This window comes from Ranitomeya imitator, chromosome 4, assembly GCF_032444005.1.
Source record: "Ranitomeya imitator isolate aRanImi1 chromosome 4, aRanImi1.pri, whole genome shotgun sequence".
NCBI classification, from domain to species: Eukaryota; Metazoa; Chordata; class Amphibia; order Anura; family Dendrobatidae; genus Ranitomeya; species Ranitomeya imitator.
In genome coordinates this window covers 239,162,042-239,175,916 of record NC_091285.1, presented here as the reverse complement: position 1 = coordinate 239,175,916, position 13,875 = coordinate 239,162,042, and the positions used below count along the sequence as shown (strand labels likewise).

Sequence of the window (13,875 nt, the reverse complement as noted above, 5' to 3'; positions counted from 1 at the left end):
ACCCCATGATCCTGTTTGCCTTGGCAGCTGCTGCCTGGCACTGGCTGCTCCAGGTAAGTTTATCATTAACTAGGATCCCCAAGTCCTTCTCCCTGTCAGATTTACCCAGTGGTTTCCCATTCAGTGTGTAATGGTGATATTGATTCCTTCTTCCCATGTGTATAACCTTACATTTATCATTGTTAAACCTCATCTGCCACCTTTCAGCCCAAGTTTCCAACTTATCCAGATCCATTTGTAGCAGAATACTATCTTCTCTTGTATTAACTGCTTTACATAGTTTTGTATCATCTGCAAATATCGATATTTTACTGTGTAAACCTTCTACCAGATCATTAATGAATATGTTGAAGAGAACAGGTCCCAATACTGACCCCTGCGGTACCCCACTGGTCACAGCGACCCAGTTAGAGACTATACCATTTATAACCACCCTCTGCTTTCTATCACTTAGCCAGTTACTAACCCATTTACACACATTTTCCCCCAGACCAAGCATTCTCATTTTGTGTACCAACCTCTTGTGCGGCACGGTATCAAACGCTTTGGAAAAATCGAGATATACCACGTCCAATGACTCACCGTGGTCCAGTCTATAGCTTACCTCTTCATAAAAACTGATTAGATTGGTTTGACAGGAGCGATTTCTCATAAACCCATGCTGATATGGAGTTAAACAGTTATTCTCATTGAGATAATCCAGAATAACATCCCTCAGAAACCCTTCAAATATTTTACCAACAATAGAGGTTAGACTTACTGGCCTATAATTTCCAGGTTCACTTTTAGAGCCCTTTTTGAATATTGGCACCACATTTGCTATGCGCCAGTCCTGCGGAACAGACCCTGTCGCTATAGAGTCCCTAAAAATAAGAAATAATGGTTTATCTATTACATTACTTAGTTCTCTTAGTACTCGTGGGTGTATGCCATCCGGACCCGGAGATTTATCTATTTTAATCTTATTTAGCCGGTTTCGCACCTCTTCTTGGGTTAGATTGGTGACCCTTAATATAGGGTTTTCATTGTTTCTTGGGATTTCACCTAGCATTTCATTTTCCACCGTGAATACCGTGGAGAAGAAGGTGTTTAATATGTTAGCTTTTTCCTCGTCATCTACAACCATTCTTTCCTCAGTATTTTTTAAGGGGCCTACATTTTCAGTTTTTATTCTTTTACTATTGATATAGTTGAAGAACAGTTTGGGATTAGTTTTACTCTCCTTAGCAATGTGCTTCTCTGTTTCCTTTTTGGCAGCTTTAATTAGTTTTTTAGATAAAGTATTTTTCTCCCTATAGTTTTTTAGAGCTTCAATGGTGCAATCCTGCTTTAGTAGTGCAAATGCTTTCTTTTTACTGTTAATTGCCTGTCTTACTTCTTTGTTTAGCCACATTGGGTTTTTCCTATTTCTAGTCCTTTTATTCCCACAAGGTATAAACCGCTTACACTGCCTATTTAGGATGTTCTTAAACATTTCCCATTTATTATCTGTATTCTCATTTCTGAGGATATTGTCCCAGCCTACCAGATTAAGGGCATCTCTAAGCTGTTCAAACTTTGCCTTCCTAAAGTTCAATGTTTTTGTGACTCCCTGACAAGTCCCCCTAGTGAAAGACAGGTGAAACTGCACAATATTGTGGTCGCTATTTCCTAAATGCCCAACCACCTGCAGATTTGTTATTCTGTCAGGTCTATTAGATAGTATTAGGTCTAAAAGTGCTGCTCCTCTGGTTGGATTCTGCACCAATTGTGAAAGATAATTTTTCTTGGTTATTAGCAGAAACCTGTTGCCTTTATGGGTTTCACAGGTTTCTGTTTCCCAGTTAATATCCGGGTAGTTAAAGTCCCCCATAACCAGGACCTCATTATGGGTTGCAGCTTCATCTATCTGCTTTAGAAGTAGACTTTCCATGCTTTCTGTTATATTTGGGGGTTTGTAACAGACCCCAATGAGAATTTTGTTACCATTTTTCCCTCCATGAATTTCAACCCATATGGACTCGACATCCTCATTCCCTTCGCTAATATCCTCCCTTAAAGTGGACTTTAGACAAGACTTTACATAGAGACAAACCCCTCCTCCTCTCCGATTTTTACGATCCTTTCTAAACAGACTGTAACCCTGTAAGTTAACTGCCCAGTCATAGCTTTCATCTAACCATGTCTCGGTTATTCCCACTATGTCAAAGTTACCTGTAGATATTTCTGCTTCTAGTTCTTCCATCTTGTTTGTCAGGCTTCTGGCGTTTGCGAGCATGCAGTTTAGAGGATTTTGTTTTGTTCCAATCTCCTCACTGTGGATTGTTTTAGAAATGTTCTTACCTCCCTTCTGAGTATGTTTTCCTGGGTCGTCTTTGTTCGAGTCTAATGTTTTTCTTCCCGTCCCCTCTTCTTCTAGTTTAACGCCCTCCTGATGAGTGTAGCGAGTCTTCTGGCGAATGTGTGTTTCCCAGGTTTGTTGAGGTGTAGTCCGTCTCTGGCGAGGAGTCCATCATACCAGTAATTCACACCGTGGTCCAGGAATCCAAATCCTTGTTGTCTGCACCATCGTCTTAGCCAGTTGTTTGCATCAAGGATCCTGTTCCATCTCCTGGTGCCATGCCCGTCTACTGGAAGGATAGAAGAAAAAACTACCTGTGCATCCAGTTCCTTTACTTTCTTCCCCAACTCTTCAAAGTCCTTGCAGATTGTCGGTAGGTCCTTCCTTGCCGTGTCATTGGTGCCAACATGTATCAGAAGAAATGGGTGGACGTCCTTGGAGCTGAAGAGCTTTGGTATCCTAGTACAGCGCATGTCGTGTCTTCCGCCTTTGATGTGGGCTCCGGCGCTGAGCCCACATCAAAGTCGCAACATGTCAGCTGTTGTGTACAGCTGACATATGTGCGCAATAGCGGCAGGTGGAATCACGATCCACCTGCCGCTATTAACCTGTTAAATGCCGCTGACAGCGGCATTTATCTACTGCTACCGCCCAGCCGGAAACGAGCGCATCGCCGACCCCCATCACATGATCGGGGGTCAGCAATGCGTCAGGATAGTAACCATAGAGGTCCTTGAGATGGTTACTGATGCCGGCTAGCTGTGAGCGCTAGCAAGTGGTCGGCGCTCATAGCAAGCCTGCAATTCAGGTACATAAAAAAACAAAAAAGAGTTCCCAATAGGGTCTAGGCAAAGTGACCAGTATAAGGGTTAATTATGTAAAATAATAACCACCAATAATATAATGTAAATGCCCGGAAATCCCAATGAGAAGACAAACGGGGTATTTAATGAAAATATAAAAATTTATTGCACATATAAAGGTATACAGACAAAAAAAGGCGTAGGGTAGAAAGACGGCTAAAGAGTATCGGCCAGATGAAGATGGATAGATGCCGACCAGAGAAAATGACTGTGTGGTCACCAGTATCACAACACTGGACTCAGTAAACATAAATACGCCAAAGCACTATATTAATCCTGCCATAAGAGGATACATAATATCAGTAGTGACCATGATCAATGGCTATAGTATAGATACACATAACCTACTGAACACTAAATAGGCAAGATAGTACAAAAGTAAGGTGCATTAGAGCAGTCAGCAGTAGAGGAACACCGTAAAATCATTGAATAAACTATTTACCTTCGGACATAGTGCAAGCCTTGTGCTGGGGCACCGGTGAGCCACACAGAAGCCTCGACGCACACGCACATTTCACCGTCCTCGGCTTCGTCAGGAGGCATGGCTTTAGAGCGGGGGAAACGAACTATATATGTAGCCATGAACCCTAATCAGCGAATCGAAGCGCCGTGGTGTATGATGTCCCGCCCCGTGACGGAGCCGGCCGGCGCGCCGCACGGTCGATGGGAAAGAGGACGTGCGTCATCGTTCCCCATCACCATAGCGACGCGTCCAGCCCGCATCGCCACAGGGAAGTACAGCGCATACAGCAGGCGCCTCTGCACATGACAGGAAGCAGATGTATGAGACTGCAAATAGTACGTAAGTATTCAGCAAGATGTATGACATGATTACCGCACAGAAACTAATAATGCTTGGCACAAGTGCCCATAGAGCAGCATATATATGCTGCCACATAAGTATAAGGCACTGTACAACACACATAGAGGTATAACACATTGTACCATTACAAAGAGAAATCCAATCACAAATTATAATAACATAAACAGTATAAATAATTCTGGCTATAAATCATTATAATATAAGCGAATAATTGATCAGATGACTGATAAATAAAAATATGTATGGAGGACATCCAAAACATTCTAAAGTCACACAAATCCAATCATCAGATCAAAAGAAGGTTTTCGATTGCGGATTAGAAGAACATCAGTACATCTGAAGCAGTCGTAATGTCTTATAAGAAGGTTTTTCATACGATGAAGTATGCACTGCAGATACACCATGGGGCTGTGCTGATGGTTCGTAATGAAAGGTTCCTTAATGACTAACAATATATCTATAAGGATACAGAAGGGATAAATCAATAACAAGAAAAACAACATACACAAAACACAAATCCGTAACCCATTAAAATAGCGCATGTATATAGTTACAAAAAAGACTTTAACACCAAATGGTCTCAATGAGACTATTAGTTTCGAGTATCTAACGTCACTATCCATCGCATTTCCTTTTGTAACAATTTTTGTTTGAGGTTACCGCCGCGTATGCCCATATAGACATGATCAATGCCTCTAACAGAGAGTCCCTTGGGGTTGCAGTGATGAGTATTGAAAAAATGTCTAGGAATAGGTTTTAGAAGATGTGGTTCTGAGCAAGTGATCGCGTTTTTGATGTCTTTGACATGTTCCTGTATCCGAATCTTAAGGGATCTGGTTGTCATTCCTACATATATGTAGCCACAGGGGCAGCTGGCATGATAGACAACCGCCTCCGTGTCACATGTAATGTGGTGTACTATTTTAAAGGTTTTATCTCCTTTCGCATTCGAGAATTCTTTAGTCCTCAAAATATAACGACATGCTGAACACTTGCCACAAGAAAAGCAACCCCAAGGGGGACCTTTACTGTCAATTGCAAATTGATTACTTTTAGGTACAACATAGTGACTCTGCCACAGCAGATCACCCAAAGTCCGGGATCTGCGCCATGTGATGGAAGGATAAGGTGTAAGTTGTTGCTGCAGATCTGTCAGATAGTAAGACAGGCCAATGTTTTTTAAAAATCTGATTGATTTCAGTCCAATTTGAGTTAAACTTGGTTATAAATCTAGGTGTTAAATCTGCTCGTGTGTTTTTCTTACAACTAGATTTAGATAGAAGAGTAGATCTATTTGTATATAGGGCACGTGAATAGCCTCTGTTGATGTCGTGGTTAGGATAACCTCTATTTCTAAATCTATGGCGCAGATCCCTGGCCTGTGCGTGGAATGCTGTGTCATCCGAGCAAATGCGACGTGCTCGCAAAAATTGTCCTATAGGGATAGAGCTTTTTAATTTAGGTGGATGTGATGAAGTAAAGTGTAATAAAGAGTTTGTCGCGGTGGTTTTTCTGAATATATCTGTACTGACAGACCCGTCATTTAATTTAAAGATTTGAAGATCCAGAAATTCTACGGTGGTTTAACTATATTTCCAAGTTAGTTTGATGTTAAATATGTTATTATTAAGATGACATAGGAATGACTCAAGGTGCGACGCGGAGCCCTGCCATATAAAAAAAATGTCGTCGATATAACGTAGCCACGAGATAACCGAGCTATGACCAGGTGTGTCAAGGACCGTATCCCTCTCCCACAGCCCCAGGAACAAATTAGCGTATGAAGGCGCACATGACGCCCCCATCGCTGTTCCCTGGAGCTGTAGGAAGGGGCGGTCCTTGAACACAAAAAAATTGTGGGTAAGTATGAAATCCAGTAAGTCAAGAATAAACTGTATGAGTACAAAATCAAAATTCGTCATTTCCAGAAAAAAATCGCGCAGCTCGTATCCCGTGGCCATGTCCGATCGAGGTGTAAAGGGACTCCATGTCGCAAGTGACAAACCACATGTCATCATCAAGAGTGAGACCATCAAGTCTTTTAAGGACATCGGTGGTGTCCCTAACAAAAGATGGGAGTGTTTCAACACACTTCTGCAAATAAAAATCAATAAACTTGCATGCTGGTTCACAAAGACCCCCAATGCCAGAGACTATCAGTCTCCCTGGTGGGCAGCGGGGGTCCTCTTATAGAGGTCCTTGAGACCTCTATGGTTACTGATGCCGGCTAGCTGTGAGCGCTAGCAAGTGGTCGGCGCTCACAGCAAGCCTGCAATTCAGGTACATAGCAGCGATCTGATCGCTGCTATGTAAATGAGCCGATCGAGTTATGCCAGCTTCTAGCCTCCCATGGAGGCTATTGAAGCATGGCAAAAGTTAAAAAAAAGTTTTTAAAAATATGAAAAAAATAGTTTAACCCCTTCATGACCCAGCCTATTTTGACCTTAATGACCTGGCCGTTTTTTGCAATTCTGACCAGTGTCCCTTTATGAGGTAATAACTCAGGAACGCTTCAACGGATCCTAGCGGTTCTGAGATTGTTTTTTCGTGACATATTGGGCTTCATGTTAGTGGTAAATTTAGGTCAATAAATTATGCATTTATTTGTGATAAAAACGGAAATTTGGCGAAAATTTTGCAATTTTCACATTTTGAATTTTTATTCTGTTAAACCAGAGTTATGTGACACAAAATAGTTAATAAATAACATTTCCCACATGTCTACTTTACATCAGCACAATTTTGGAAACAAATTTTTTTTGTTGCTAGGAAGTTATATAGGTTAAAATTTGACCAGCGATGTCTCATTTTTTTTTTCAACAAAATTTACAAAATTATTTTTTTTAGGGACCACCTCACATTTGAAGTCAGTTTGAGGGGTCTATATGGCTGAAAATACCCAAAAGTGACACCATTCTAAAAACTGCACCCCTCAAGCTGCACAAAACCACATTCAATAAGTTTATTAACCCTTCAGGTGCTTCACAGCTGCAGAAGCAACATGGAAGGAAAAAATGAACATTTAACTTTTTAGTCACAAAAATGATATTTTAGCAACAGTTTTTTTATTTTCCCAATGGTAAAAGGAGAAACTGAAACACGAAAGTTGTCCAATTTGTCCTGAGTACGCTGATACCTCATATCTGGGGGTAAACCACTGTTTGGGCGCAGGGCTTGGAAGGGAGGGAGCGCCATTTGACTTTTTGAATGGAAAATTGGCTCCACTCTTTAGCGGACACCATGTCACGTTTGGGGAGCCCCCGTGTGCCTAAAAATTGGAGCTCCCCCACAAGTGACCCCATTTTGGAAACTAGACCCCCCAAGGAACTTATCTAGATGCATATTGAGCACTTTAAACCCCCAGGTGCTTCACAGAAATTTATAACGCAGAGCCATGAAAATAAAAAATAATTTTTCTTTCCTCAAAAATGATTTTTTTTAGCCTGGAATTTCCTATTTTGCCAAGGGTAATAGGAGAAATTGGACCCCAAATGTTGTTGTCCAGTTTGTCTTGAGTACGCTGATACCCCATGTGTGGGGGTAAACCACTGTTTGGGCGCACGGCAGGGCTCGGAAGGGAAGGCACGCTATTTGGCTTTTTAAATGGAAAATTAGCTCCAATCATTAGCGGACACCATGTCGCGTTTGGAGAGCCCCTGTGTGCCTAAACATTGGAGATCCCCCACAAATGACCCAATTTTGGAAACTAGACCCCCAAAGGAACTAATCTAGATGTGTGGTGAGCACTTTGAACCCCCAAGTGCTTCACAGAAGTTTATAACGCAGAGCCATGAAAATAAAAAGAAATTTTTCTTTTCTCAAAAATGATTTTTTAGCCCACAATTTTTTATTTTCCCAAGGGTAACAGGAGAAATTTGACCCCAATATTTGTTGTCCAGTTTCTCCTGAGTACGGTGATACCCCATATGTGGGGGTAAACCACTGTTTGGGCACATGCCGGGGCTTGGAAGTGAAGTAGTGATGTTTTGAAATGCAGACTTTGATGGAATGCTCTGCGGGCGTCACGTTGCATTTGCAGAGCCCCTGATGTGGCTAAACAGTAGAAACCCCCCACAAGTGACCCCATTTTGGAAACTAGACCCCCCCCAAGGAACTTATCTAGTTATGTGGTGAGCACGTTGAACCCTCAAGTGCTTCACAGACGTTTACAACGCAGAGCCGTTAAAATAAAAAATCATTTTTCTTTCCTCAATAAAATGATGTTTTAGCAAGCAGTTTTTTATTTTCTCAAGAGTAACAGGAGAAATTTGACCCCAAAAGTTGTTGTCCAGTTTCTCCTGAGTACGCTGATACCCCATATGTGGGGGTAAACCACTGTTTGGGCACACGTCGGGGCTCGGAAGTGAGGGAGCACCATTTGTCTTTTTGAATACAAGATTGGCTGGAATCAATGGTGGCGCCATGTTGTGTTTGGAGACCCCTGATGTGCGTAAACAGTGGAAACCCCTCAATTCTACCTCCAACACTAACCCCAACACACCCCTAACCCTAATCTCAACTGTAGCCATAACCCTAATCCCAACCGTAACCCCTAAACACAACCCTAAGGCTAAGTGCCCACATTGCGGATTCGTGTGAGATTTTTCAGCACCATTTTTGAAAAATCCGCGGGTAAAAGGCACTGCGTTTTACCTGCGGATTTACCGCGGATTTCCAGTGTTTTTTGTGCGGATTTCACCTGCGGATTCCTATCGAGGAACAGGTGTAAAACGCTGCGGAATTCCAGAATTGATATGCTGCGGAAAATACAACGCAGCGTTTCTGCGCGGTATTTTCCACACCATGGGCACAGCGGATTTGGTTTTCCATAGGTTTACATGGTAAACCTGATGGAACACTGCTGCGAATCTTCAGCGGCCAATCCGCTGCGGTTCCGCAGCCAAATTCGCACCGTGTGCACATAGCCTAATTCTAAAGGTATGTGCACACGCTGCGGATCGTCAGCAGTTTCCCATGAGTTTACAGTTGAATGTAAACCTATGGGAAACAAAAATCGCTGTACACATGCTGCAGAAAAACTGCACGGAAACGCAGCGGTTTACATTCTGCAGCATGTTGCTTCTTTCTGCGGATTCTGCAGCGGTTTTACAACTGCTCCAATAGAAAATCGCAGTTGTAAAACCGCAGTGAAATGCGCAGAAAAACCGCAATAAATCCGCAGCGGTTTAGCTGGGCAGACCAGTGTTTCCAGCCATGGCCGATGATATTGCAGCATCGGCCATGGCTGGATTGTAATATTTCACCAGTTTTAATAGGTGAAATATTACAAATCGCTTTGATTGGCAGTTTCACTTTCAACAGCCAATCAGAGCGATCGTAGCCACGGGTGGTGGGGGGGGGGGAGGAGTGAAGCCCCCCCCCTGGGCTGTACTACCACTCCCCCTGTCCGTGCAGGCTGGGTGAAATTGGAGTTAACCCTTTCACCCGATCTGCAGGGACGCGATCATTCTGTGACACAGCATATGCGTCGGATTGGCACCGACTTTCATGACGCATACGCTGTGTCACAGGTCGGGAAGGGGTTAAATCACCCCTCTTTCGCCCCATCCCAAATAAAACAATTGAAAAAAATCAAACCTACACACATTTGGTATCGCCGCGTTCAGAATCGCCCGATCTAAAATAAAAAAAAGCATTAACTTGATCGCTAAACAGCGTAGCGTGAAAAAAATTGAAACGCCAGAATTGTTTTTTTTGGTCGCCGCAACATTGCATTAAATTGCAATAACGGGTGATCAAAAGAACGTATCTGCACAAAAGTGGTATCATTAAAAATATAAGCTCGGCACGCAAAAAATAAGCCCTCACCCGACCCCAGATCACGAAAAATGGAGACACTATGGGTATCGGAAAATGGTGCAATTATTTTTTATTTAGCAAAGTTTAGAATTTTTTTTCACCACTTAAATAAAAAATAACCTAGACATGTTGGGTGTCTATAAACTCGCAATGACCTGGAGAATCAATGGCAGGTCAGTTTTAGCATTTACTGAACAAAGCCACCAGAAGAATGACCATGAAATGCTGTATGGCATCCGTACACACATCTGCTGTTGCTCTCCTCACCGCTGTATCACAGCTTGTCCACTCTCACCTTCTTGTACTGCGAGTACGTGAAAAAGATCGGTAGTGTCGAAACATTATTTGATATTGGTCACCTATGTAACGAAAAACATATGCTTAGTAATCTATTGTGGAATCGGTCCATCACAGTAAAACGTTTTAGTTGCATCCATCGAAGAGTGTGTGTGTTAAATACAATTTATCTACTGCTAAGGGTTCCACTGTACTCCACCTGCACCTCTACACCTACATTATAAAGTGTATTCCAGATCATCTGTTATCAATGATGGAACGTTACCATTTTTAACTGCTTCAAACTTTCCACACCCTTAACGCTATTGATGGAAGTTACCAAGATGGAGTGCGTGTGCAGTAATGTCATTTTGACATTGTTGTGCATTATGTTTATTTTTTGCAGAACTTTTTCAGGGGAATCTACAAAAAAAAAACACCATGTGTACATGCCCTAAATTGGTGGGACAGTTACCGTATATACCCGAGTATAAGCCGACCCGAGTATAAGCCGAGACCCCTAATTTTGTCACAAAAAACTGGGAAAGCGTAATGACTCGAGTATAAGCCTAGGGTGGAAAATGCAGCAGCTACCGGTAAATTTATAAAATTAAAATAGATACCAATAAAAGCTAAATTAATTGAGACATCAGTAGTTAGTGTTTGAATATCCATATTGAATCGGGAGCCCCATATTATGCTCCATGCAGTTTATGATGGGCCCCATAAGATGCTCCATATGAAAATATGCCCATATAATGCTGCACAAACGTTGATTATGGCCCCATAAGATGCTCCATACAGACATTTGCCCCATATGATGCTGCACATGGCCCCATAAGATGCTCCATAGAGATATTTGCCCCATAGAGCTGTTTGCCCCATATAATGCTGCACATGGCCCCATACAGATATTTGCCCCATATAATGCTGCACATGGCCCCATACAGATATTTGCCCCATATAATGCTGCACATGGCCCCATACAGATATTTGCCCCATATAATGCTGCACATGGCCCCATACAGATATTTGCCCCATATAATGCTGCACATGGCCCCATACAGATATTTGCCCCATATAATGCTGCACATGGCACCATAAGATGCCTTATACAGATATTTGCCCCTATAATGCTGCACATGGCCCCATAAGATGCCCCATACAGATATTTGCCCCCTATAATGCTGCACATGGCCCCATAAGATGCCCCATACAGATTTTTGCCCCATATGCTGTTGCTGCGATTAAAGTCATACTCACCTCTCAAGCCCCAGGCACTTGCTATATTCACCTGCTCCGCATTCCACCGTCGGCGCCGCTGTCTTCCCCATCCTCTGCACTGACTGTTCAGGCAGAGGGCGGAGCGCACACTAATCGCGTCACCGCGCCCTCTGACCTGACCATCACTGCAGAGGACGGGGAAGACACAGCGGCCGGTGGTGGAACGCGGAGCAGGTGAATATCGCGCACTGAGTTATACTCACCTGCTCCTGGCACGGTGTCCTTTGTTCTCCTGCGCCCGCAGCTTCCTGTATTGAGCGGTCACGTGGTACCGCTCATTACAGTAATGAATATGCGGCTCCACCCCTATGGGAGTGGAGCCGGGTCCATATTCCTTAAGGTACCTTCACACATAACGATATTGTTAACGATATCGTTGCTATTTGTGACGTAGCAACGATATCGTTAATGAAATCGTTATGTGTGACAGCGACCAACGATCAGGCCCCTGCTGGGAGATTGTTGGTCGCTGAATAAAGTCCAGAACTTTATTTCGTCGCTGGACTCCTGCTGACATCGCTGGATCGGCGTGTGTGACACCGATCCAGCGATGTCTTCACTGGTAACCAGGGTAAACATCGGGTAACTAAGCGCAGGGCCGCGCTTAGTAACCCGATGTTTACCCTGGTTACCATGCTAAAAGTAAAAAAAAACAAACACTAGATACTTACCTAACGCTGTCTGTCCTCCAGCGCTGTGCTCTGCACTCCTCCTGTACTGGCTGTGAGCCGGAAAGCAGAGCGGTGACGTCACCGCTCTGCTTTCCGGCTCACAGCCAGTACAGGAGGAGAGCAGAGAAGCAGAGCGCAGCGCTGGAGGACAGACAGCGGTAGGTAAGCATCTAGTGTTTGTTTTTTTTTTACTTTTAGGATGGTAACCAGGGTAAACATCGGGTTACTAAGCGCGGCCCTGCGCTTAGTTACCCGATGTTTACCCTGTTACCGGCATCGTTGGTCGCTGGAGAGCGGTCTGTGTGACAGCTCTCCAGCGACCAAACAGCGACGCTGCAGCGATCCGGATCGTTGTCGGTATCGCTGCAGCGTCGCTTAATATGAAGGGGCCTTTACTGTAATGAGCGGTACCATGTGACCGCTCACTACAGGAAGTAGCTGCCGGGAACCAGGGACGTGCAGGGACCGCGCCAGGAGCAGGTGAGTATTATTACACAGCTGCTGCTCCCTCTCCCCTGCCAAATCCAGGGAATGAATCGAGTATAAGCCGAGAGGGGCAATTTCAGCCTAAAAAAATGGGCTGAAATTCTCCGTTTATACTCGAGTATATACGGTAATTGTCAAAGTGCTGCAGAGAATTTTATTTGTCCAGCACCTAAAAATCCAGAGGAATATTTCACTGTAAACCTATGGAATATTTCACAGTACCATGTAAACCTATGGAAAACCAAATCCGCAGTGCACATGCTGTGGAGAATTCCACGCGGAAACGCTGCAGTTTATTTTCCGCAGCATGTCAATTCTTTGTGCGGATTCCGCAGTGTTTTACACCTATTCCATTATAGTAATCCACAAGTGTAAAAACGCAGGCAAAATCCGCAAGTAAAACACAGGGTGTTTTACCTGCGGATTCTGCAGAATCCGTGCTGAAAAATCCGCAATGGAATCCGCAACGTGTGCACATACCCTAAAATTTTGGAATCGGGCTTGTGTTCTACACAGCTATTTACAAATTACTTCAAAATGCTATGCTCTCTTCATTTGATCTGTGGTTTGTGGCCACACTGCTAATGAGTGGAATTTGCATTCTCCTTTACTATAAATACATCAATGTATATAGTGCATGTGTATGAATAATAAAAAATATTCCTTGTTTTGTTTAACTATGTATGTGTACACATATACCCCAGATAGTTTTCATACATTGTACATTTATAGCATACTATTAGGATATGCTGTGGAAATATGAGTTGCGGTAGACTTACTTGATGAGCATAAAAACATTTGTTTGTGATAAACTGGGATATACGTCACTCTGTAGGGAAATACTCTTTATATTGCAAGAAAGTATTTCATTATGATTGCTCCATATTTCATTATGATTGCTCCAATTACCTCTGTGTTTTATAAACACTTTTTTTTTCATGCTTTTTAATCTGCCTATTTATAGAACCCAGGACAGACCAGACTTTTGAGCCTAGAGAGCCAATAAGAAGTAAACAAAAGGCTCAAGTAACCTCTCGGTCCAAAAGACTGGAGCAAAATGAGGTATGTTAAAGGTGGTTCTTACATGAATAGGTTTTGAAAGTTTTATTTGTTTTTTCTTTCAGCATACAGTGACGTTGCCTTGTCCAAATGTTAAAAATTTGAGTGCCTTAAAGGGAATCTGTCATGTTAAAATTATGTGGGGTTAATCTGGAATTGAATAGCGCTCTAAATTTGTGGCCACTGCACTGAAAGCCCGGCTGCCTGAAGGAAGTTAAAGGGGTATTCCTATCCCAATATGTAGTAGGTATAATATTAGCAAATTCCTCCAAT

The 13,875-nt window shown here is 42.9% G+C and overlaps 1 protein-coding gene across 5 annotated transcripts in view; it reads left to right on the top strand.

The window, feature by feature from the left end:
* Window positions 1-13,875, top strand: part of TMPO (thymopoietin) — a 55,317-nt gene that overhangs the window by 20,513 nt on the left and 20,929 nt on the right. For all 5 annotated transcript variants that reach the window (XM_069764446.1, XM_069764443.1, XM_069764445.1 and 2 more), the window contains exon 4: window positions 13,508-13,605. In XM_069764446.1, coding sequence (XP_069620547.1) covers window positions 13,508-13,605 — 98 coding nt within the window. The remainder of the gene's footprint in view (window positions 1-13,507; window positions 13,606-13,875) is intronic.